General features: G+C 45.7%; 1 protein-coding gene across 1 annotated transcript in view; it reads left to right on the top strand.

Annotated features, from left to right (window-relative positions):
• dct (dopachrome tautomerase) overlaps positions 1-19,305 on the top strand; it is a 55,893-nt gene extending 36,588 nt beyond the window's left edge. Inside the window, exons 7-8 of the mRNA XM_038818904.1 lie at positions 16,360-16,561; positions 18,494-19,305. Of these exons, the coding sequence (XP_038674832.1) occupies positions 16,360-16,561; positions 18,494-18,666 (375 nt within the window). The 3' untranslated portion in view covers positions 18,667-19,305. The remainder of the gene's footprint in view (positions 1-16,359; positions 16,562-18,493) is intronic.
• Positions 19,306-25,924: the final 6,619 nt, after the last annotated feature.

Genomic DNA, 25,924 nt, shown 5'->3' on the forward strand with positions numbered 1-25,924 from the left:
CCTGACTCACAATATGGACAGTACCTCCATTCAGGACTGTAGTGATCTGCATATCTGTGTATATATACAAGGGGTCAATGTAAATGCACTACAACTCAGCAATCACTAGAGGAAGCATGGGAGATGTATAAATACAGAGAGACAGGAAGTCAGAGACACTCTTCACAGGAGCGGAAGCTTGTGAGCAGGACACAGGCAGGTAGCTCAGATGTAACATAGTATAAGCGCTGGGGAGAGAACAAACTCACACAAATAAAGCATCTACTGCAACTGTAAGACTACGAGCTGTATTCAGACACAAAGAATAATACATGGTACCAGGCGATTTCAGAACGCTTACTAGAAGATTACACAAGATGCAGAAAAAGAAAGATCGAAATGACAAGGAAACTTGTACCGGACATTCAGCGTGGGGAGACTTCACTGATTCAATGAAATTCGTTGTAACTCCACCACAGCTGAAAACAACCGGTAATTTAAGTCAAAGATGGAAAAGTTTTAAACAAATGTTTGAAATATATATCATAGCTAATGATTTGAGATCAGCCTCAGAAAAAAGGGAAGTAGCACTGCTCCTTGCAGGACATGAAGCTAGAGAAATCTATAACTGCTTTAAATACTTGAAAGGTGAAGACAGCACAAAATTAGAAGTTATACTCAAAAAATGTGAAGATCACTGTAACACCAGTAACAATGCAGCTTTAAGACATTAATGCGTGGAGACCAAATTGCACAAGGAATGAGTGATGCAAAACTCAAACAATCATCAGAACAGAAAGGTTTAACGCTGGAAATCGCGATTGAAAAGTGCAGATTGCAAGAAAAAAAACAAAATTTTCAACAAGAAAAACGCCGCTAAAGTTCTTCTCCACGGGTCTGAAGAAGTTAAAATGGCGTCTGAGCACATTTTAAACTTCCCGGGAACAAAAAATGCAAATCTGGGTCTGCGCATGCACAGGAAGCCGCAGCCGCGCATGCGCAATTGAAAAAAGAAGCTTTGGCCGCAGATTGTTCTGCGCATGTGCAAGCCACGCATGCGCAGTCAGAACAAGATCGGAATCTATTAGAAGATGGATCTGTGCATGTGCAAGCCACGCATGTGCAGTTGGTCAAAAAGAGCGCACAGTTTAAGAAAAAGCGCACAGTGAAGGAAAATCGATTTGCTCATGCGCAATCGATTCCTATGCTTTACGTCACGAGCGTCATGACATCAGAAGACTCAGACCACGCCCACTTAAAGGGGAAATGCCCGAAAATCACAAACAAGACTCTTAAAGGCACAAACCCAAGAATTCAACCCCAAAAGGCACAACATTGCCTGAACTTCTACCAGCAGTTGAAAATAACTTTTGCAGCACCCTAGAGCAAGCAGTTTGCACCACCCAAAGTGAAGATCACAATGACAAATCCGAAACCAAAGAAGATGATTTGTTCATTGAACATGAAAAGAATGATAACAAATCCGAAACAAAAAAAGATGATTTGTTTATCGAAAAATACTACTCAGTCATGGCTGAGTTATTCGGATATGCTAATCATAGCATCAGCAACATGGTTGCAAAGCTCAACACGACTCTACTCATGGTAGGTGAATCCAATACCATGATGCAATGGCAGATAGTCGATACATTGGATGACAGCAACCTGTCAAATACCCAAGAACAGAACGCGACACAGAGAGTACTGACCAACTCCATTGACTGTAAGACTACGAGCTTTAGAACATAGAACAGTACAGCACAGAACAGGCCCTTCGGCCCTCGATGTTGTGCCGAGCCATGATCACCCTACTCAAACCCACATATCCACCCTATACCCGTAACCCAACAACCCCCCCCCCCTTAACCTTACTTTTTAGGACATTACGGGCAATTTAGCATGGCCAATCCACCTAACCCGCACATCTTTGGACTGTGGGAGGAAACCGGAGCACCCGGAGGAAACCCACGCACACACGGGGAGGACGTGCAGACTCCGCACAGACAGTGACCCAGCCGGGAATCGAACCTGGGACCCTGGAGCTGTGAAGCATTTATGCTAACCACCATGCTACCGTGCTGCCCCTTTTAGAACATAGAACAGTACAGCACAGAACAGGCCCTTCATGTTGTGCCGAGCCATGATCACCCTACTCAAACCCATGTATCCACCCTATACCCATAACCCAACAACCCCCCCCCCTCCCCCCCCTTAACCTTACTTTTTAGGACACTACGGGTAATTTAGCATGGCCAATCCACCTAACCTGCACATCTTTGGACTGTGGGAGGAAACCGGAGCACCCGGAGGAAACCCACGCACACAGGGGGAGGACGTGCAGACTCAGCACAGACAGTGACCCAGCCGGGAATCGAACCTGGGACCCTAGAGCTGTGAAGCATTTATGCTAACCACCATGCTACCGTGCTGCCTTTATTCAGACACAAGGAATAATACAAGGACGGCTATGTCTCGCAGCATGAATATCGCTTGGGGGCAAAACCTATCCGATTCGTGAAAAAATAGAATCCCTGCAGTGCAGAAGGATGCCGTTCGGCCCATCCAGTCTGCACCAACCCTCTGAAAGAGCACCCTACCTAGGTCCCCGTCTCCACCCTATAACCCAGTAACCTCACCTAACCTTTTGGACACTAAAGTGCAATTGATCATGTCCGATCCACCCAACCTGCACATCTTTGGACTGTGGGAGGAAACCAGAGCACCCGGAGGAAACCCACGGAAACATGGGGAGAAAGTGCAAACTCCCCAAGGCTGGAATTGAACCCGGGTCCCTGGCGCTGTGAGGTAGCAGTGCTAACCACTGTGCCACCGTGTCGCCCATTGCCTGTGATAGTTATGTATATATCCATTTGTGGTTTGCAGTTAAATTTTCATTTTACTATGAGTATAAGAGTGGTATTGTGAAATCTGCTGTAAGAACATTTGTATAAAAATAGGTGGTAAATATTCTGGGCTGAATTTTTAAGCTTTGTGCAAGAACACATTGTAAATTTGTGCCACCAGATGGCATACTGGTTCTGCCGCTCCATTCCACCCTGAGCCATTTTCCCACAGCTGGGATGGGGAGAGGGGTGGCCGAACTAACTGCTTACAAATGGCAGATAGCCAACTAACCTCATTAATACCGGAAGCATTGGGAAACTGAACAGCAGCATAGAGACAGCCAGTCAGCAGCACCAGAAGCAGGGTGGGTGTCAGTGTTCCAAAGAGAAAATGCTGCAAAATCTCAGCAGGTCTGGCAGCATCTGTAGGGAGAGAAAAGAGCTAACGTTTCAAGTCTGATGCCCTTTGTCAAAGCTAAAAGACTTAGAAAATGGGAAAATAGAAAATAGAAAATTAGAAAATATACTGTGGCGTGAGAGAATGAAAGATGAGTCATAACCACAGAAACCAAGGGAACAGAGTGCTAATGACAGTCCCCAGGGGCTGATTTAGCTCACTGGGCTAAATCGCTGGCTTTGAAAGCAGACCAAGCAGGCCAGCAGCACGGTTCAATTCTCTTATCAGCCTTCCCGGACAGGCGCCGGAATGTGGCGACTAGGGGCTTTTCACAGTAACTTCATTGAAGCCTACTCGTGACAATAAGCAATTTTCATTTTTCATTTCAGAGAGAACAAAAGGTGTGAAAGGCCAAACAGCAGAGAAACTAACATCAGAGGGTAAACTGTGACAGATGTAGTTGTGGGGTGAGAGCAAGTGAAAGCAAAGCGGAGAAGAGGTAAGAAAAGGGGGTAAGATAGGTGGGGAAATATATATAAAGTAAGACAAGAAATAAATAAATGGTAAAAGACAGTTAAAATGAAATGAAATGAAAACAAAGGCTTCACGGTGGGGTAGAACTAATCATCTGAAGTTGTTGAATTCGATGTTGAGACTGGAAGGCTGCAGCGTGCCTAACCGGAAGATGAGATGTTGTTCCTCCAGTTTGCGTTGAACCTCACTGGAATATTGCAGCAGGCCAAGGACAGGCATAGAACATAGAACAGTACAGCACAGAACAGGCCCTTCGGCCCTCGATGTTGTGCCGAGCCATGATCACCCTACTCAAACCCACGTATCCACCCTATACCCGTAACCCAACAACCCCCCCCCTCTAACCTTACTTTTGTTTAGGACACTACGGGCAATTTAGCATGACCAATCCACCTAACTCGCACATCTTTGGACTGTGGGAGGAAACCGGAGCACCCGGAGGAAACCCACACACACACGGGGAGGACGTGCAGACTCCACACAGACAGTGACCCAGCCGGGAATCGAACCTGGGACCCTGGAGCTGTGAAGCATTTATGCTAATCACCATGCTACCGTGCTGCCCTGTACATGTGGGCATGGGAGCAGGGTCTTGTGTTAAAATGGCAAGCAACGGGAAGGTCAGGGTCCTGAATGTGCACAGACCGAAGGTGCTCAGCAAAGCGATCACCCAGTCTGCGTTTGGTCTCTCCGATATAAAGGAGACCACATTGGGAGCAGCGAATGCAGTAGACCAGATTGAAAGAGATCCAAGTGAAACGCTGCTTAACCTGGAATGAGTGTTTTGGGCCTGGGATGTTGAGCATGGAAGGGGTAAAGGGGTAGGTGTTACCCCTTCTGTGATAGCATGGGAAGGTGCCATGGGTGATGGGAGAGGTGTTGGGTATGGTGGAGGAGTGGACTATATTACCTCGGAGGGAACGGTCTCTGCAGAATGCTGACTGAGGGAGTGAAGGGAAGATGTGTTTGGTGGTGGCATCACGCTGGAGTTGGCGAAAATGGCAGAGGGTCATGCTTTGCATACGAAGGCTGGTGGGGTGAAATGTGAGTTAAAGAAGGAGTCTATCCTTGTTCTGGGAGTGAGGAGAGGGGTGAGGGTAGTGGCGCGGGAGATGGACCACACACTGTTGAGGACCCTATCGACAACTGTAGGTGGAAATCACAGTTGAGGAAGAAGGAACACATTTTCAAAGCAGCATTTTGGAAAATAGCATCATCGGAACAAATGCGAAGGGAGGCAGAAATGTGATGGGTTTTATGCTCTTGAGACTCAGACAGGAAGCTCAGGGTTGGAAATTTCCCAACTCAGAAGTGTCACCTCAGTCTGAAGGACCCCGTTAGGCCCAATTTTCACTTTGAGGAGGTGCGATTGGGATAGATGCAGGCGCACAGACTTCCTAGGTAGCCATGGGAACGGGCAAGTGACAAAGCGGGCTGATTAGAAGTCCCGCCTCAGTTATCTGGGACTTTGTTCAAGATGTTTGAAAAGCTATTTGATAGATTGTAAATTGTATGCGGGCATCACACAGCCTTGCTTGACCACAGTCTGAATTTTGAAGGCATCTGTTTCAGATCTCCCACTCAAGACAGTAGCAGTTATATCAGGGGTGGGCAAACTACGGCCCAAAGGTCTTTATGCGGCCCACCAAGATCAAGTCATAAAAAAATTTTTATTTAAAATTTTTTTTTTAATTTTAAGGTTAATGGGGGGGGGGGGGGGCTGTTGGGTTACTGGAATAGGGTGGATACGTTGACTTGAGTAGGGTGATCATTGCTCGGCACAACATGTGTTTCATGTGAAGTTTCTACTTTAAAATATTAATTAATAAAAATTAATTGCTTTTTTTTCTTTAAAAACCTTTTATTTTGGCTATTTTAAATATTAATTATTTTACTTAATATACTATGCGGCCCTTTAAAATTGTGAATTTCTGAATGTGGCCCTTGCACGGAAAGGTTTGCCCACCCCTGAGTTATATCATCATGAAGCAATTGCAGGATTGTGATGAAGTTTCTTTAACATTCAAATCTTTGATACACAACCTGGAGCCTCATGACTTTCTGAGTTAAATGCATTGGTCAGATCGGTGAATGCAATGAAGAGTTTTTGGTGTTGTCCTCTACTGTGCTTCATGCCTCAGGGATATGCAGAGATGACGCTCACTAGTTTATATTTGTGAACAGGAATTTACCACAAAAGCTTTTGAGATGTGCAGCTAGAAGCTTCTATTTGTTTCTCTATCACAACGCTTAGTGGCATGACTAACAGCACACATCACAGAGAACATTCAACAGACACATAAAACAAATACCGAACAATTGAACATAACTGTTATACCCCTTTGTAAAACTAAAGGACCTTATTTAATAATAATAATCTTTTATTGTCACAAGTATGAAGTTACTGTGAAAAGCCCCTAGTCGCCACATTCCGGCGCCTGTTCAGGTAAGCTGGTACTGGAATTGAACCCGCACTGCTGGCCTTGTTCTGCATCACAAACCAGCTGTCTAGTCCACTGAGCTAAACCTAAACCTTCCTAATCACAAACATATATGCATTGAATCAATTCTTACAGTTCAGGGTGCCTGGTCCTTGAGAAATGAAGGTCGCTGATGATGGTACTGAGATGTTGAGGTGAGGGTGTGGTTCTGTCTGACCAGCTCGATGAGGCAGATGACCTAAATTATGGTTGCTCATCAGAAAAGGACATTTTATCCTCATGGTCACTGTTCTTGAAATATCCTGGTCTGCTCACTGTCCATGTCTCATATTCTATTTTGTGTTGTCATCCAACACATAATTGCGGCACGCTGGCACAGTAGTTAGCACTACTTCCTCACAGTGCCAGGGACCTAGGTTCGATTCCAACCTCGGGCAACTGTCTGTGTGCAGTTTGCACATTCTTCCCATGTCTGCATGGGTTTTCTCCGGATGCGCCAGTTTCCTCACACAGTCCAAAGATGTGCAAGTTAGGTGGGTTGGATATGCTCAATTGTCCTCAGTGGGGCTACAGGGATAGGAAAGGGGATTGGGCCTAGGTTAGGGTGCAGAGGGTCGGTGCACTATAGGAATTCTATGATTGCTGGCATTGAGGACCATTTGATCCGCTTTGGTCCTGATAGAGATGATGAGCTTGAGGCCGCAATTTGATCGTTTGAGGTACACCCAAAATCCAATTTCAAATTGTGGTTTCCTTGCATGTGTTCATTTCTCAGAGTGCAGCCTTGTCACTTGGCGCATTCTGCTTGATTTGATATTCTTGTTGGATGGTGGTGATGACTGAAGAATGGTTACAACTAGTCATACATTCAATCAGTGTCTTTCTATATAGAGAATATGGCAATATGATCCCTGTAACTCGGGCCTGATGGGATATATCCAAGGATTCTATGGGAAGCAAGAGATTAAATTGCAGAGCCGTTGGCAATGATCTCTTCGTCCTCATTGTCAACAGGGGTTGTACCAAGGGATTGGAGAGTGGCGAATGTCGTGCCCCTGTTCAAAAAAGGGAACAGGGATAACCCTGGGAATTACAGGCCAGTTAGTCTTACTTCGATGGTAGGCAAAGTAATGGAAAGGGTACTGAGGGATAGGATTTCTGAGCATCTGGAAAGACACGGCTTGATTAGGGATAGTCAGCACGGATTTGTGAGGGGTAGGTCTTGCCTCACTAGTCTTATTGAATTCTTTGAGGAGGTGACCAAGCATGTGGATGAAGGTAAAGCAGTGGATGTGGTGTACATGGATTTTAGTAAGGCATCTCATAAGGTTCCCCATGGTAGGCTTATGCAGAAAGTAAGGAGGCATGGGATAGTGGGAAATTTGGCCAGTTGGATAAAGAACTGGCTAACTGATAGAAGTCAGAGAGTGGTGATGGATGGCAAATATTCAGCCTGGAGCCCAGTTACCAGTGGCATACCGCAGGGATCAGTTCTGAGTCCTCTGCTGTTTGTGATTTTCATTAATGACTTGGATGAGGGAGTTGAAGGGTGGGTCAGTAAATTTTCAGACGATACGAAGATTGTTGGAGTTGTGGATAGTGAGGAGGGCTGTTGTCGGCTGCAAAAAGACATAGATAGGGTGCAGAGCTGGGCTGAGAAGTGGCAGATGGAGTTTAACCCTCAAAAGTGTGAGGCTGTCCATTTTGGAAGGACAAATATGAATGCGGAATACAGGGTTAACGGTAGGGTTCTTGGCAATGTGGAGGAGCAGAGAGATCTTGGGGTCTATGTTCATAGATCTTTGAAAGTTGCCGCTCAAGTGGATAGAGCTGTGAAGAAGGCCTATGGTGTGCTAGAATTCATTAGCAGAGGGATTGAATTTAAGAGCCATGAGGTGATGATGCAGCTGTACAAAACCTTGGTCAGGCCACATTTGGAGTACTGTGTGCAGTTCTGGTCGCCTCATTTTAGGAAGGATGTGGAAGCTTTGGAAAAGGCGCAAAGGAGATTTACCAGGATGTTTACCTGGAATGGAGAGTAGGTCTTATGAGGAAAGGTTGAGGGTGCTAGAACTTTTCTCATTAGAACAGAGAAGGACGAGGGGTGACTTGATAGAGGTTTATAAGATGATCAGGGGAATAGATAGAGTAGACAGTCAGAGACTTTTCCCGCAGGCGGAACAAACCATTACAAGGGGACATAAATTTAAGGTGAATGGTGGAAGATATAGGGGGTCAGAGGTAGGTTCTTTACCCAGAGAGTATGGGGGCATGGAATTCACTGTCTGTGGAAGTAGTTGAGTCTGAAACATTAGGGACATTCAAGCAGCTATTGGATAGGTACATGGATTACGGTAGAATGATGGAGTGCAGATTAATTTAGGACAAAAGTTCGGCACAACATCGTGGGCCGAAGGGCGTGTTCTGTGCTATATTTTTTCTATGGTCTATGTGCGAACTAGTATATGAAACATTTCCCCTCTAATACGCTGGCTTTCAGACTATCCTTGATCATCCTGTTGAATTGTTTGATGCCACCATTCGAAAATGGGTTGTATCGCAGTATCAGATGGTGGTGGGTTCTGTAACCACTCTGTGAACTGACTAAGAAAAACTGCAGTCCATTGGCTGTGCTGATGGTCTCTGAGAAACCCCATTTTGTAAACACTTGTGTCAATAACGGACGTGGTGGTTACCAATTTGTTGTTGCAATTTGGGGCAGCACGGTAGCATGGTGGTTAGTATAAATGCTTCACAGCTCCAGGGTCCCAGGTTCGACTCCCGGCTGGGTCACTGTCTTTGCAGAGTCTGCACGTCCTCCCCGTGTGTGCGTGGGTTTCCTCCGGGTGCTCCGGTTTCCTCCCACAGTCCAAAGATGTGCGTGTTAGGCGGATTAGCCATGCTAAATTGCCCGTAGTGTCCTAAAAAGTAAGGTTAAGGGGGGGTTGTTGGGTTACGGGTATAGTTTTCTTTGCTAATGCTGTCTGCATTAGGTGTAGCATGTCAACTTCTCAGTGGTGTGAACCTGTGAGATACTTGGCCTCGAAGTTGTACTGATGAGGGCAATCTGACCATCTGGCCAATGGCTAGATTCTCTTGTGACTTACAATATAATCTGTGCTGTGTGAATACATTTATCAAAATCCACCTGGTTTAAATATTCCAATGAAATGTGATGGGTGCAGAGAATAAACATTCTATCACGGAGATACATATACCAATGTTCACAAGCGTGGCTGCAGGCCAGTGCCTCTCGCTCTCTAGTAGAATATTTGCATTCCGTTTCTGGCAATGGGTGTGCCATGTGGGTGACTGGTAATTTCACTTCCTTCAATGTACGGTGAGAGTACAGCTCCAATTCCATTTGCTGATGTATCAGTGACATATGTTTCCGCATGTGGGTTGATATGCACATGGACTGACAGAGATACTATCTTCTCCTTTAACATGTCAATGCTGTTTGCTGTGCGCTTGCCCATTTCCATTGGGCATCTTTGCACAGTGTCTTCTGATTACCTTTGGGTAATTAGGAACAAACTTGGGGTGGCATGGTGGTGCAGTGGTTAGCAATGATGCCTACAGCACTGAGGACACGGGTTCAATCCTGGCCCTGGGTCACTGTCTGTGTGGAGTTTTCACATTCTCCCTGTGTCTGCATTGCTCTCGCCCTCACAACCTAAAGATGTGCAGGTTAGGTGGATTGGCCAGACTAAATTGCCCCTTAATTGGAAAAAAAATAATTGGGTACCTCAAAATATATATTTTTTAAATTAGGAATAAACTTGGTGGTACATTGGAACGATACCAAATCTTTCACATTCGGCAAGGCTGAAAGTACATACATGGTTTTGATGTGTGTTGGTGTTACTTCAGCTGTTATCACTCTATACCCTAGAACGTCAATCTCTGAGGTCACTGATATATACCCTTGTTGAGTGTCAGTTTGAGCTGTGTGAGTTGGGTGATAACCGTTGACAACTGTTAATTGCATTCTGCTTTGTCACTTCCTTGGACAATGACATCATTGAGTAGATTGAGTGTCCCCTCAACATCTGACAAGACTCGAGCAACACACTGAAATGCACTTTCATGAGTAACAGAAACTGTAAGATGTTGGCTTTGCACTGTTATTGGAATCTGAGATAGCTCCATCACTTGTTTATCTTTTTGAAGACTGTGAAGTCATGAAATGATACCGATAGCTCTTACAACATAGGAGTACTTGTCTGGAATGCTTTCAGCTGCCTTAAGATTGACGCTTAGACTAAGTTTGCCATTTTTAATGTTGAGCAATGTCTAGGATTGATGTCCATGGGTTGATTTTCTCAATGACTGTCTGCTTCAAGCCATTTCAGCTCTTGTGATATTCAGCATGAATTGCAAATGGCAACTGTCTCAAATTTTGCGAAACTGGCAGAATTGATATGACAATCTGAGGATTATTACTGTCACCCTTAATCTCCCCAAACATAGAAAACAAGCAAGCATACTGTTACAGAGTTAATGTCACAATCACATTAATGTGGTATCATCAAGTTTGAAACCAAGCTTCTCAAACAGATTTTCTCCCATAAGATCTTTGGCTGCATCATTTGGCAGGATCACTGGCAGATGCTGGGCAAGACCTGCAGATTTTTCAAGACATGTTTCAGATCTACTATATACAAATACATTGAGCCGTGAAGGCTTTAGTTCATAGTCGAAAAGCTGCAGTATTTAACACCAAATGTGTTTCCATGTTACGGGTCCTGTCTGATTTTCCACTGAAAGTTTAATGAAAGTTACCAAAGTCCTGGGGGATGCTGTTGGACCCAGCACCTGGCTTGTCCCCACCCCTGCTGCATCATCAGGCCAAATGGAAAATGTGTTTCACTCTGAGTGGATCTGGCTGCCAACGTCACGCGTACACCAAGTGTGAAATTCAGTCCTATCTTTCTGGGAGGCTTTCCACAGCAACAGGAAGAATTAAATCCAGAATGCATGACAGAATTTTCCCTGCTATGGGACAAGAGTGAAAATACCTCAGCAGCTTCACAGCATGATTTATCTAGTTACAACTGTCACATTCCTGAAGCCATCATGGGGCAGGAGGGGATATTTCTATCCTCCCAAATCCATAGGATAAGTGCATGGAGCCTTGACATGAGCAAAGATCCACTAACTTTGAAGGCCTCAGCTGGAATCCCTTTGGGGATGCAGGCTTCGTTATTTTTCATCTGCTCTATTGTTTGTAACAACTGTGCCACTGATGGTGGTTCATCCATGGATTCCAGCAAAGGTTACCACTGAGGGATAGTCTAAAGATAGTATCAGCTAGCACTGTTGAGGAACTGCTCAATATGTTCCTCCAAATATTCTTGACCTTGGGTCTGATGGATTCAAAATGCTTTACATGTCATGATGACCAACATACTGCTGCTACTCTCGGCCTTTGTCTTCCCACCTGATGTCCTTTATTTTCCAGATTTGTCATTGGGTGTTAGCCGTGAACTGTTTGTGGTCTGGCCTACATGCGACTCCAAACCCACAGCAACGTAGTTGACTCTTGAATCCCTTCAAACTGGTAAAAGGCCTAAAAGGAATGAAACCCAACATCAACCTAGGCACCAGAAGTGGCAAACTAGTTCCCGTTGATCCTGAAAAATCCCCTTTACTAACATCTGGGCTCTAGTGCCAAAATTGGGATAGTTATCCCATAGATTAGCCAAACAACAGCCTGACATAATCCTGGGAGTCTTCAACATTGACTCCAGACCCCATGAGGTCTCACAGCATCAGGCTAAACATGGACAAGGAAACGGCCTGCGGATGACCAAGTACTGGCCCCCAGCCCTCCCTCCCTCCACTTGGACCCAGCCCTCCTCAGTTGATGATTCAGTACTCCTCTATGTTGAACACCACTTGGTGGAAGCACCAAGTAGTGGCAAGGGCACAGAATGTAGTGTCGGTGGAGAGTTAAATCTGATTCTAAACATGACATGATTAGATCGTAAATGTCCTTTTAAAGGTTTAATCCAGGGGGGTAAGTGATGGTGGAGAGCTCCAAGCTGTGGTTTGCTCCTCCTGCTTCAGGTGGGAAGCCCGGAACATTTCCAGTGCCCCGGGCAAGCATGTGTGCAGGAAGTATCTGCAGCTGCAGGTCCTGGAAGCCTAGATTTCGAAGCTGGAGCGGTGGATGGGGACAGTGTGACCATCCGTGAAGTGGAGAGTATTGTGGATAGCACTTATAGAAAGGTGGTCACACTACAGGCTAAGATTCCACAGGCAGGAAAGGAATGGGTGACCACCAGGCAGAGCAAGAGAACTAGGCAGTCAGTGCAGGCACCTCCTGTGGCCATTCCCCCGCAAAACATAAACAACTTTGAATGCTGTTGAGGGGAATGGCCTCTCAAGGGAAATCAAGGATAACCAATTTTGTTGCACCATGGTTGGCTCTGCTGCACAGGGGAGGAGTAAAAGGTGCAGGAATGCAATAGTTATATGGGATTCAATTGTAAGGGGAATAGATAGGCATTTCTATGGCTGCAAATGAGACTCCAAGATGGTATGTTGCCTCCCTGGTGGTAGGGTCAAGGATGTCTCAGAGAGGACGTTCTGGAGCCGGAGGGCAAACAACCAGTGGTCGTGGTTCACATAGGCACCAATGACATAGATAAAAAAAGGGATGAGGTCCTAAAAGCAGAATATAGGGAGTTAGGAAATAAGTTGTAAAGTAAGATCTTAACGGTAGTGATTGCAGGATTACTATCAGCACCATGTGCTAGTCAGTAGAAATAGCAAGATATACCAAATAAATTAATGGCTAGAAAGATGGTGCTAAGGGGAAGGTTTCAGATTATTGTGACATTGGGACTGGCTCTGAGGGAGGTGGGACCAGTTCAAATTGGATGGGTTACTCCTGGGCAGGGCCGGGACTGATGTCCTAGGGCCAGTATTTAGTGTGGTTGGGGAATGTTTAAACTAGAATAGCAGGGGAATGGGAACCTAAGCAGGGTGACAAGGGAAAAAGAAACAAAGACAGTCACAAAAGAAAACAGTAAAATGCAAAAAAGATAGACAGGATAAGCAAGGCAAGAAGCAAATAGGGCCACAAAGAAAAGTTAGGATAGTTAAGTATGGCGTAAAGGCAGGCCTAAAGTCTTTGTATCTTAATACACAAAGCATTTGAAATAAGGAAGATGAACAGACAGCTCAAATCAAGATAAATGGATATGATCACATAGCCATTATGGACATATGGGTACAAGGAGATCGTGATACATAGAAAATACAGTGCAGGAGGAGGCCATTCGGCCCATTGAGTCTGCACCGACTCACTTAAGCCCTCACTTCCACCCTATCCCTGTAACCCAATAAACCCCCATAACCTTTTTGGATACTAAGGACAATTTAGCATGGCCAATCCACCTAACCTGCACGTCTTTGGACTGTGGGAGGAAACCAGAGCACCCAGAGGAAACCCCACGCAGACACAGGGAGAACGTGCAGACTCCGCACAGTGACCCAGAAGGGAATCGAACCTGGGACCCTGGCACTGTGAAGCCACAGTACTAAGCACTGAGCTACCATGCTACCAGATGATGTGGAGATGCCGGCGTTCGACTGGGGTGAGCACAGCAGGAAGTCTTACAACACCAGGTTAAAGTCCAACAGGTTTGTTTCAAATCACTAGCTTTCGGAGCGCTGCTCCTTCCTCAGGTGAAATGAGAGGTAGGTTCCAGAAACATTTATATAGACAAAGTCAGAGATGCAAGACAATACTTGGAATGCGAGCATTTGCAGGTAATTAAGTCTTTACAGAGCCAGAGGGAGGGGTAACCTCTTTAAACATGGGGTTACCCCTCTCTCTAGCTCTGTAAAGACTTAATTACCTGCAAATGCTCGCATTCCAAGTATCGTCTTGCATCTTTGACTTTGTCTATATAAATGTTTCTGGAACCTATCTCTCCATTCACCTGAGGAAGGAGCAGCGCTCCGAAATCTAGTGATTTGAAACTAACCTGTTGGACTTTAACCTGGTGTTGTAAGACTTCTTACTGTGCTACCAGATGGAATACTTGCTGCTTGAATGGATGAATGCAGCTCCAACAGTACGCAAGAAACCTGTCAGTACCCAGGACAAAGCAGCCCACTTGATTGCCACCCCAAGGACAAACATTCACTCTCTCCACCGAGACACACAGTATTACCAGAATGTACCATCTACAAGATATACTGCAGGAACTCACCAACGATCCTTGAAAAGCACCTTCCAAACCCACGACCACTGCCATCTAGAAGGGCAAGGACAGCCAATACATGGGAACACCACCACCTGGATGTTCTCGTCAAAGCCACTCACTACCCTGACTTGAAAATATAACATTGTGCTTTCACTGTTGCTGGGTCAAAATCCTGGAATTCCCTATCTAACAGCACTGTGGTTGTACCAGCACCACAGTGACTGCCGTGTTTCAAGAAGGCAGCTCACCACCACCTTCTCAAGAGCAACTAGGGATGGACAATAAATGGTTGCCTTGCCAGTGAAGCCCACATCATTGAATGGCAGAAGCAGGTTAATATGATGGTGAAAAAGGCACATGGGACACTTGCTTTTATCAATCAGGGCATAGAGTACATAAGCAGGGAGGTGATGATGGAGATGTATAGAATGTAGGTGAGGCCACAGTTGGAATACTGTGTGCAATTCTGGCCACCACATTATAGGGAGAATGTAGTTGCAATGGAGGTGGTGCAGAGAAGATTCACCAGAATGTTGCCTGCAATGAAACATTTAAGTTATAAAGAGAGGTTGGATAGGCTTGGGCTTTTTTCCCTGAAGCAGAAAAGACTGAGGGGCCAACCTGATCGAGGTGTGCAAGATTATGAGGGGTGGATAGGGAGCAGCTGTTCGGCTTTATTGAAGCATCAGGGGACACCAGTTCAAAGTGAGGGGTGGGAGGTTTAGGGGGGATTTGAGGAAAAACATTTTTACCCAGAGAGTGGTGACGGTCTGGAATGCACTGCCTGGGAGGGTTGTAGAGGCAGGACGCCTCACATCCTTCAAAACGTAAGTGGATGAGCACTTGGCACGTCATAATATTCAAGGCTATGGGCCAAGTGCTGGAAAATGGGATTAGGTGGGCATTTCAGGACCTTTCATGTATCAGTGCAGACTCGATGGGCTGAAGGGCCTCTTCTGCACTGTAGTATTCTGCGATTCTGTGAATTAATTTTTTAAAATGATGTACCTGTTAGTATTCCAAACTGCATCTTAATTTTATAAAGTACTGATGAATTTTGCAAATTGGTACTATCCTTTTGACCTATTTGTCTGATGAATAATGAATGTGACCTTACAGTTGTGTAACGAGTCTTCCAGCAGCAAGGGGCCTCACGGTAGCATGGTGGTTCGCATCAATGCTTCACAGCTCCAGGGTCCCAGGTTCGATTCCCGGCTGGGTCACTGTCTGTGTGGAGTCTGCACGTCCTCCCCGTGTGTGCGTGGGTTTCCTCCGGGTGCTCCGGTTTCCTCCCACAGTCCAAAGATGTGCGGGTTAGGTGGATTGGCCATGCTAAATTGCCCGTAGTGTAAGGTTAATGGGGGGATTGTTGGGTTACGGGTATACGGGTTACGTGGGTTTAAGTAGGGTGATCATTGCTCGGCACAACATCGAGGGCCGAAGGGCCTGTTCTGTGCTGTACTGTTCTATGTTCTATGTTCTAAGTGGTGATGGTTAGTAAAGCACCGAGCAGGAAAACTGGGCAACCCTAACCCTAACGTGGGCCCCTCTCTGCAGGGAGCAGTGACTTTGACAAGCAGAGGGGCACAACCAGCAATCATGAGGATAGAGAGAAAGCAGCGCGGGCAAGGCCAGGACTTGTGAGTGTCCGTGTGGCAGGAGCCGAGGTGAACCTGAAGGGTGGTTGAAGAATCCGGGGAGGGCAGGGCAAATCTGTACACGCCTGAACATGTGTTGGCCAAGGAGCCAAGACCAGGAGTGGGGCAGAGATTTGGAGCATTGGTGGTGAATATTCTCCGTATATAATTGTTTCCTGGAATAATGCTTTCCTTTGATAGTTTTTACAGTTCTGATGCTGGTGGAATAAAGGACCATTGCTTTTTTAAACCTTTTTGTCGACCTTGATAGAATTGTTCACACAATATTCTGTCTCATTGTAATAGGTGCTACATGCCTTTATTGATGCTGTTTTTGATGAGTGGATGAAACAAAACAGCCCTTCAATTAGCTCATGGCCGGAGGAAATGGCACCTATTGGTCACAACAGGCAATCTAACATGGTACCATTTTTTCCACCTGTGACCAATGAGGAACTGTTTGCATCTTCTGCTGATCTTGGCTATTCGTATGCAGTTGAATTACCAGGTAGGTTTAAGAATTTACTTTGCCCACGGTTTCAGTATTATTCTTTTAGTTAGGAGAAATATGCTTTTCATTTTGACTAAGTCATTATTGACCAGCAGGCAGTATTCTACAAATAGATTGATTCGTCCTTATTTGAAAGGCAATGATTTGGTTGCATAGTCACAGGGAGGCAGGGAGGCCATGGGAACAACTGTCAGTAGCTAGGAAATCTGGAAATGTGCAGCAGGTGGAGCTTCTGTCAAACTTGATAGCAGCTTCTCATTTCAGTTTTTTACTCAGTTTCCGACACAGCAGCCAAGCAGATTGAGATGGGACAGTCTGACTTTTAAATGGTTTATTTATCTAAATGGAAGATGAATTAATAATATATACCTTTCCCACAACAAGAACATATATTTCTTATAGCTGGGAGGTTACAAAACCAAAAAAACGTACAAATTGTTTTTTCTCTAAATGTGAGTTTACTCTCTCCAGTAAAGCTTTAGCTTGTTCAGATTTTAAAATGCACATAATCCTGAATGTCTGTGTGATGTTCAAGTTGTGTGACGACAATATAATTTAATTATCCCCAGAAAGGTTAATTCACTAATATTGAATGAAAGCAACCTTTACTGATAGCCTAAGATGCTTCTTAATGATTATTCTTGTCTGAGCTAATGGAACCCTGGGGTTTACCATTATTGAAAACTACCATTTCCCACATAAGTAACAGTGATGCTGGTGTTGTTTTAAACATTCACCCGCTGTGATCACACCCAATCATCATTGCCCCTCTACCTACCGACATGAGAAATCTTGGGTGACACATGCAGATCCGAGCAGTACAAAATCAGGCAAAAAACTCATTTGCTACGGCATTTAAAAAAACAGAATTTTATTGTGTAATTTTTAAAAAATTTCTCCAATTAAGGGACAATTTAGCATGGCCGATCCACTTACCCGCACATATTTGATTTGTGTGGGTGTGACCCACGCAGACACAGGGTGAATATGCAAACTCCACGCGGACAGTGACCCGGGGCCATGATCGAACCTGGGCTCCTGGTGCCATGAAGCAGCAGTGCTAACCTGCTTCCAGTTTGGATAAAGACCGCCTTTTATTTGTCCTTAGTCAATCTGGTGGCCGGCCGTGAACTTTTCCTGCCTTCAGCTTCGGCATGAGGGTACTAGTCAAACAATTTCGAGATGAAATTCTCCAATGAATGACTACTGGCCAGATGCTCCGATTCTGAGGCTAAGTGCGGAGAATATGTGGAGAATTACGTGGTAAAAATTGGTGCCACCCCTCACCGATGCTGTGACTGGTGAGGGGCTAGCAGCTATGCCATGTAAAACTCCTGGCCTCCACAAAATAAACGGCTGGAGAATGGCTGGGTCCGTGGCCACACAGGTGAACTGCGATCACCTGCAGTGGTCACGCCGTACTACATGGCGCCGGCCATGCGCAGACCTGACCTGCCAACGCTTGGCTACCCCCCCCCCCCCCCCCCCCCCAGTCCTCCCAGCCCTCGCGGAAGCCTCCCCCGGTCAGCAGCACGGCTCTCGCCCAACTGAGGCAGCACTGGATGCAGTCTGCAGCCGCCACTCTGGGTTCCCACATGGCTGAGACCATGGGTGAATCGTGCCGTCGTGAACTCGGCCCTTCGGGGGCGGAGCAGCGGGGGAAGGGCCTTCGGATGAGGCCTTTCCAACGGCGTGCACTGCGATGATGCTATGACACTGTTTTGGTTGGGGTGGAACATACAAAACCTGTGTCAAATAGGAGCTGCCCCCAATTTTGGCTACAAAATGGATTCTCCGCCCGATCGCCGATTATGAAATCAGCGTCGGGAAAGGAGAATCCCGCCCTACATTCATTATGAATAATCCAACGATTTAAAAGACTTATTTATTTATGATCATTAACATTAACTTTTTTCATGGAATCCACAGAATTTCAAATGTCTTTGGGTTTCGTGCTTGGTGTGATCTTCGGTGGAATCTTTCTGTCACTCGTCTTGTTGGCTATACTAATGATGCTAATCCTGCGACAAAGATGGAATCGAGGCTTTGAACCCCTCCTCGATTCAGAATTTGCCAACAAAATGTACACTGAAGAAGCTTAGTTCATGATGTTGAACACTTCTGTGATAAAATGAGAATTATTTTAATGATCTTATCCCATTGCAATATTGCATTGTGTATGAGCATGACTGAAACATTAAAAGAAATCTAGCTAATCTTATGCCAGCAGTGCTATGATGCATAACCACCGCAAACCAACTGCTTAGTGTGTATAACCTGATCTTATTAATTTTGTATTGAATTCTTAGCATGATCTTCTGCTTCTGCTTGGTTTATAAATGATGGAAAAATAACTGTTCCATAATGTCTCCATATAAATTGTGTTTCTATTATCTGACAATGACAATGCATTTTTCGAGGTTTGTCGGACATCGCTGCCAGGGTTTGCTGAGAAGCTTTGTTAAAGCCCTTCAAGGCTGGTTGGATCTTACATTTTCAAAGTACTTTCAAAACCAAAATGTAGATCCACTAAGGATGAAATCTTAACTCCTTTCTCTCGTTTTCAATTTATGCTATATGCCTTAAAAAATAAATGTATAGAGGAGATACAACTCTGACACTTCAGGGATTATGTACAAGATCCTTTGTCTAATATACCATTGTGGAATAATACATTTTTTTCCCTCTGAACGTTATCTGGTATATGATTCATATTCTATTAAAATGAAATTCAACTTTTATTTTCAGTCTCAGTCTTATAATTTAGCACCAGCAGTTGGAGTAATGGTGTGATAGAGCGGAATTTTGTTCTCCCCCCCCCCCCCCAACCACCACCACCTCTCCCCCAGAAACAGCTGGGTGACTGGAGAGCCAGTTGAATTGAGCAGGAACGTACAGGATGGGAAGGGTGAATAGTGGTCTTCGCACCCCGAGTTCAATTGCACAGCAAACTCTGTTGGGTTTGTCTGTGACCCAAGGGAAGAAACCCTCCCTGCTCTTTCTATTGATGTACTCCCCAGCCACCCCCATTTCTCTGAGATCACAATTCCACCTCACTTACTTCTCTCCTAGGGCTTCTTCGACAATTTCTGAATTAGATCCTAGTGTGCTACTAGCTCTTGGCGACGCTGTTGGTATTGGAGAGTTGCTGTCCAGTGCTTATAATAATCATCTTTATTGTCACAAAGTATTATCACATTAACACATGAAGTTAGTTCTTGGGGTTGGGATATTCACCCAACATTAGCTGGTACTTAATGTTCCCGGTCAAGCTTGGAGCCCCAGTAGTGGAGTTCCTCTGCCAATTTGGTACTTTATTTCCTCAGGGCTCCCAGAGATTGGGTCGGCAGGAGTGCTACCAGTTTTGTTTTGATAAACAAGACACTTGCCGCCCGTACTAAATTCTGTCCTTATTCATGCAGGAGCCTTTTGTGGTGAAATCCAATCAGTTCCATTGCCCCACTTTATTCCCATTCCACAGCTTGCAAGTTTATTTCTTGCAGCTGCCCATGAAATTTCCTTCTGAAAGCATTCATCATGTCAACTTTAGCCATCCTCAAAGCCCACTCCAGGTCATTACCACTTGCTGAATAAAATCTTCCATGATGTGGAGATGTCGGAGTTGGACTGGGGTGAGCACAGTAAGAAGTCTTACAACACCAGGTTAAAGGCCAACAGGTTTGTTTCAAACACTAGCTTTCGGAACACTGCTCCTTCAAGGAACAGTGCTCCGAAAGCCAGTGATTTGAAACAAACCTGTTGGACTTTCGCCTGGTGTTGTCAGACTTCTTACTAAAATCTTCCAGACATCCCTCTGCACCTTTTATCCAAACCTTACATCTACATCCCTGAGTCCTTATACAATCAACTAACGGGAGCAGCTTTCATTGTCTACCTTATCTCAGCCTGTCATAATCTTGTGCACTTTCATCAAATTGAAGTTAAGGGCAGTCACTCTCACTTCACGCCCAGGCTGGAGCTCTTTTGCCCATGATGGAACTCAGGCTGTAATGAGGGCAGCAACTGAGTGACTCTGGCGGTATCAAAACTATTTTCAGCCATGGATCAAAATTCCTCTGAACAAAACATTTCTCAATGAGAAATTAGAGGAATATGTGACTGGAATTGCGATTAATTTTAGACCATGTTAAGTAAAGGCAACAAAGATATTAGCCTGTTCTTCATTAAAGTCAGAATTTAACTCCCACATCTGTAACTCGATTTAAATGGTTACGGTACAATTTCTAGTATGGTTGTGGAAGAAAGTTGCTAGTTTATTTCACTGAATTATATTTTGACTTTCAGTACTTTTTTTAAATCCTGAGGCACACTGTGATCTACAGATACATGTATGTGTTTCAGTGTTTTTCACTACCTTCTGTCATCCAAATAACACAAGGCAGCAGATATCCCAATATATCAGTGCTACAGAAACCCTCATAACCCATCAATGATAACTGTTTTAATGTAGCCCATTCCATAGACTTCAATCTCCAGAGAGAATGCTTCCAGCAGTGACAGAATTCCAAAATGAATACCAGCAGACAGAATCTTTGCAGCAATGATTACCTTGATCTTTTAATCTCTAACTTGGCAGTCTGCTCACCATCCTCCAGAAAGAAACGTATTATACTCTACAAAATTGAGTACAAATTCATTTTGGAGGACAAGAAGCTTCCAGCAATCATAACAGAACAAGATATGATTCATGGCCCTCAACCACACTAAATATAGCTCAAAAAATAACACCATCAAAATCAACTAAAAGGGTTGGGGAAGGTTCGGTTGGAATTTACCTTTGAGGACAGAAAACAGGTGGCGGTTGCTTGACCCCTGTTGCATGCCATAGAATCATAGAACCCCGACAGTGCAGAAGTAGGCCATTCAGCCCATCGAGTCTGCACCAACCATCCGAAAGAGCACCCAACCTAGGCCCAATCCCTCACCGTATTCCCATAACACCACCTAACCTTTGGACACTAAGGGACAATTTAGCGTAGCCAAACCTCCTAACCAACACTACTTTGGACTGTGGGAGGAAACCCGGAGCACCCGGAGGAAACCCACCCAGACACGGGGAGAATGTATAAACTCCACACAGTTACCCAAGGTCAGAATCAAACCCGTGTCCTTTGGTGTTGTGAGGCAGCAAGCTATCCACTGTGCCACACTTGGGGCAGGATTCTTCATCCCCTGGATTCCCAAAATGTGTTCCACAATGGGTCGGAGAATTGGGCGTCGGGGAAGAATCGGACCCGATTTGCCCCGCATGCTGGCAGCCTGAACGGGTTCCATGCCGCACGCCAGAGGGAGCACGGAAATAAATGCATATGGGCCGTAATGACACATTTGCATCTACTGAACGGGCTTGGCACCCTATGCTCCACCCTCGTGTGATTCTCATGTGGTGGACCTTGCGGTGGGCGCACTGCGAGATCTAGCATGCCAGGGCCACGATAGTAGAGACCAGTAGATAGTAGAGATCGCACCCGCACGCAATTCTCCCACCCCCTCCAAACCGGCGCGGCGAGATTCACGGCTGGCCGCTCGGAGAATCGCCGCTCGCCATTTGTAACGGGCCCGGATGGACCGAGTGGCCTGCCCAATACGACGGGTTCCCGCCGGCGCCATCCATACCTGGTTGCTGCCAGCGGGAACAGCGCGGGAATGCTGGGGCCCCCTGGGGGGAGAGGGGGCGGCCTGTGGGGGGGGGATGGGGGATCCAGCACCGGGATCCAGCAGCCTCAAAAGGGGTCTGGCCCGCGATCGGTGCCCACCGATCGGCGGGCTGGCCTCTCTGAAGGAGGAACTCCTTTCCTCCGCCGCCCCGCAAGATCCATCCAACATTTCTTGCGGGGCGGCGGCGGGGAGGATGGCAACTGCGATGCGTGGGTTGGCGCCGGCCAACCTGCACATACACGGGTGATGTCATTTACACGGCACCGGCCGCGTAATTTATGTGGCACCGCTTTTACGCGGTGCCAAGGCCCGGTGCGCGTAAATGATGCGGCATCAATCCTCGCCCCCCCCCCGGAGGTGTGAGAATAGGGGGTGAGGAGTGGCCTCCGATGGGAGAATTTCGCCCGAGGAGTTGGGCGTCTTGAAAAATATTAAGGTAGATAAGTCCCCAGGGCCTGATGGGATCTACCCCAGAATACTGAAGGAGGCTAGAGAGGAAATTACTGAGGCCTTGACGGAAATCTTTGGCTCCTCACTGTCTTCAGGTGATGTCCCGGAGTTCTGGAGAACAGTCAATGTTGTTCCTTTGTTTAAGAAGGGTAGCAAGGGTAATCCAGGGAACTACAGGCTGGTTAGCCTTACGTCAGTGGTAGGGCAATTACTGGAGAGACAGGATCTACTCCCATTTGGAAGCAAATGGACATATTAACAAGAGGCAGCACGGTTTTGTGAAGGGAAGGTCGTGTCTCACTAACTTGATAGAGTTTTTCGAGGAGGTCACAAAGATGATTAATGCATGTAGAGCAGTGGATGTTGTCTATATGGACTTCAGTAAGGCCTTTGACAAGATCCCTCATGGCAGACTGGTACAAAAGGTGAAGTTACACGGGATTAGAGGTGAGCTGGCAAGGTGGATACAGAACTGGCTCGGTCATGGAAGGCAGAGAGTAGCAATGTGAGCCTTACTTCGGTTGTGGGTAAAAGGTTATAAGAGATAGAGTGTATAATCATCTTGAAAAGAACAAGTTGATTAGCGATAGTCAACACGGTTTTGTGAAGGGTAGGTCATGCCTCACAAACCTTATTGAGTTTTTTGAGAAGGTGACCAAACAGGTGGATGAGGGTAAAGCGGTTGATGTGGTGTATATGGATTTCAGTAAGGCGTTTGATAAGTTTCCCCACAGCAGGCTATTGCAGAAAATACGGAAGTATGGGATTGAAGGTGATTTAGCGGTTTGGATCAGTAATTGGCTAGCTGAAAGAAAACAGAGGGTGGTGGTTGATGGCAAATGTTCATCCTGGAGTTCAGTTATTAGTGGTGTACCACAAGGATCTGTTTTGGGGCCACTGCTGTTTGTCATTTTTATAAATGACCTGGAAGAGGGTGTAGAAGGATGGGTTAGTAAATTTGCAGATGACACGAGGGTCGGTGGAGTTGTGGATAGTGCTGAAGGATGTTATAGGTTACAGAGGGACATAGATAAGCTGCAGAGCTGGGCTGAGAGGTGGCAGATGGAGTTTAATGCGGAAAAGTGTGAGGTGGTTCACTTTGGAAGGAGTAACGTGATTGCAGAGTACTGGGCTAATGGCAAGATTCTTGGTAGTGTAGATGACCAGAGGCATCTGGGCATCCAGGTACATAAATCCCTGAAAGTTGCCACCCAGGTTAATAGGGCTGTTAAGAAGGCTTATGGTGTGCTAGCCTTTATCAGTAGGGGGATTGAGTTTCGGAGCCACGAGGTCATGCTGCAGCTGTACATAACTCTGGTGCGGCCACACCTGGAGTACTGCGTGCAGTTCTGGTCACCACATTATAGGAAGGATGTGGAAGCTTTGGAAAAGGTTCAGAGGAGATTTACTAGGATGTTGCCTGGCATGGAGGGAAGGTCTTACGAGGAAAGGCTCAGGGACTTGAAGTTGTTTTCGTTAGAGAGAAGAAGGCTGAGAGGTGACTTAATAGAGACATATAAGATAGTCAGAGGGTTAGATAGGGTGGACAGTGAATCTTTTTCCTCGGATGGTGATGACCAACACGAGGGGACATAGCTTTAAATTGAGGGGTGGTAGATATAGGACAGATGTCAGAGGCAGTTTCTTTACTCAGAGAGTAGTAGGGGTGTGGAACGCCCTGCCTGCAACAGTAGTAGACTCGCCAACGTTAAGGGCATTTAAGTGGTCACTGGATAGACATATGGATGAAAATGGAATTGTGTAGGTCAGATAGGCTTCAGATGGTTTCACAGGTCGGCGCAACTTCGAGGGCTGAAGGCCCATACTGCGCTGTAATGTTCTATGTTCTATGGAAGGGTGCATTTCTGATTGGAGGGCTGTGACTAGTGGTGTTCTGGAGGGGTCAGTGCTGATACCTTTGCTGTTTGTAGTATATATAAATGATTTGGAGGAAAATGTAACTGGTCTGATTAGTAAGTTTACGAACGACACAAATGTTGGTGGAATTGCGGATAGCGACGAGGACTGTCAGAGGATACAGCAGGATTTAGATTGTTTGGAGACTTGGGCGGAGAGATGGCAGATGGAGTTTAATCCGGACAAATGTGAGGTAAAACATTTTGGAAGATCTAATAGAGGTAGGGAATATACAGTGAATGGCAGAACCCTTAAGAGTATCGACAGTCAGAGAGATCAAGGTGTACAGGTCCACAGGTCACTGAAAGGGGCAACACAGGTGGAGAAGGTAGTCAAGAAGGCATACGGCATACTTGCCTTCATTGGCCGGGGCACTGAGTATAAGAATTGGCAAGTCATGTTGCAGCTGTATAGAGCCTTAGTTAGGCCACACTTGGAGTATAGTTTTCAATTCTGGTCACCACACTACCAGAAGGATGTGGAGGCTTTAGAGAGGGTGCAGAAGAGATTTACCAGGATGTTGCCTGGTATGGAGGGCATTAGCTATGAGGAGCAGTTGAATAAACTCAGTTTGTTCTCACTGGAACAATGGAGGTTGAGGGGCGACCTGATAGAGGTCTACAAAATTATGAGGGGCATAGACAGGGTAGATAGTCAGCAACTTTTTCCCAGGGTAGAGGGGTCAATTACTAGGGGGCATAGGTTTAAGGTGCGAGAGGCAAAGTTTAGAAGAGATGTACGAGGTGGTGGAAGCAGGGACGATAGTGACATTTAAGGGGCATCTTGACAAACACATGAATAGGATGGGAATAGAGGGATACGGACCCCGGAAGTGTGGAAGATTTTAGTTTAGACGGGCAGCATGGTCGGTACAGGCTTGAAGGGCCGAAGAGCCTGTTTCTGTGCTGTATTTTTCTTTGTTCTTTGTTCTTAGAAGTCCAGATAGGGGCTGTGGGATGCATTCTAGCTGTAATACCTATCTTGCAGCTCTACATGGCCATTCCTCGAAGGGGAACAGCTGTGCATGCCTCTGTTTCCCACAGATCCACTGTCTGTAACCTTTTCATGGCTTTGGAGTAGTCGTTTGTGATTGACATCTCTTAAAAACAGTCAGCCACTTTGATCCATTCATATCGCTTCACGCTTCAATGGCCTGAGGGATGAAACCCCAATGTTTGTAAACATTTACCACATCAAAGAGAGTTGAGTCCAGTGAAATCACACCTTGAGTCATTGGAATGCACTTCGTGCACTTTCATCTCTTTGATTACCACCCGTTTGTGCACTCACTGAAATTGAATTTCACCACAAATG

The sequence above is a fragment of the Scyliorhinus canicula genome, chromosome 14 (genome assembly GCF_902713615.1).
Source record: "Scyliorhinus canicula chromosome 14, sScyCan1.1, whole genome shotgun sequence".
Lineage (NCBI taxonomy): Eukaryota > Metazoa > Chordata > Chondrichthyes > Carcharhiniformes > Scyliorhinidae > Scyliorhinus > Scyliorhinus canicula.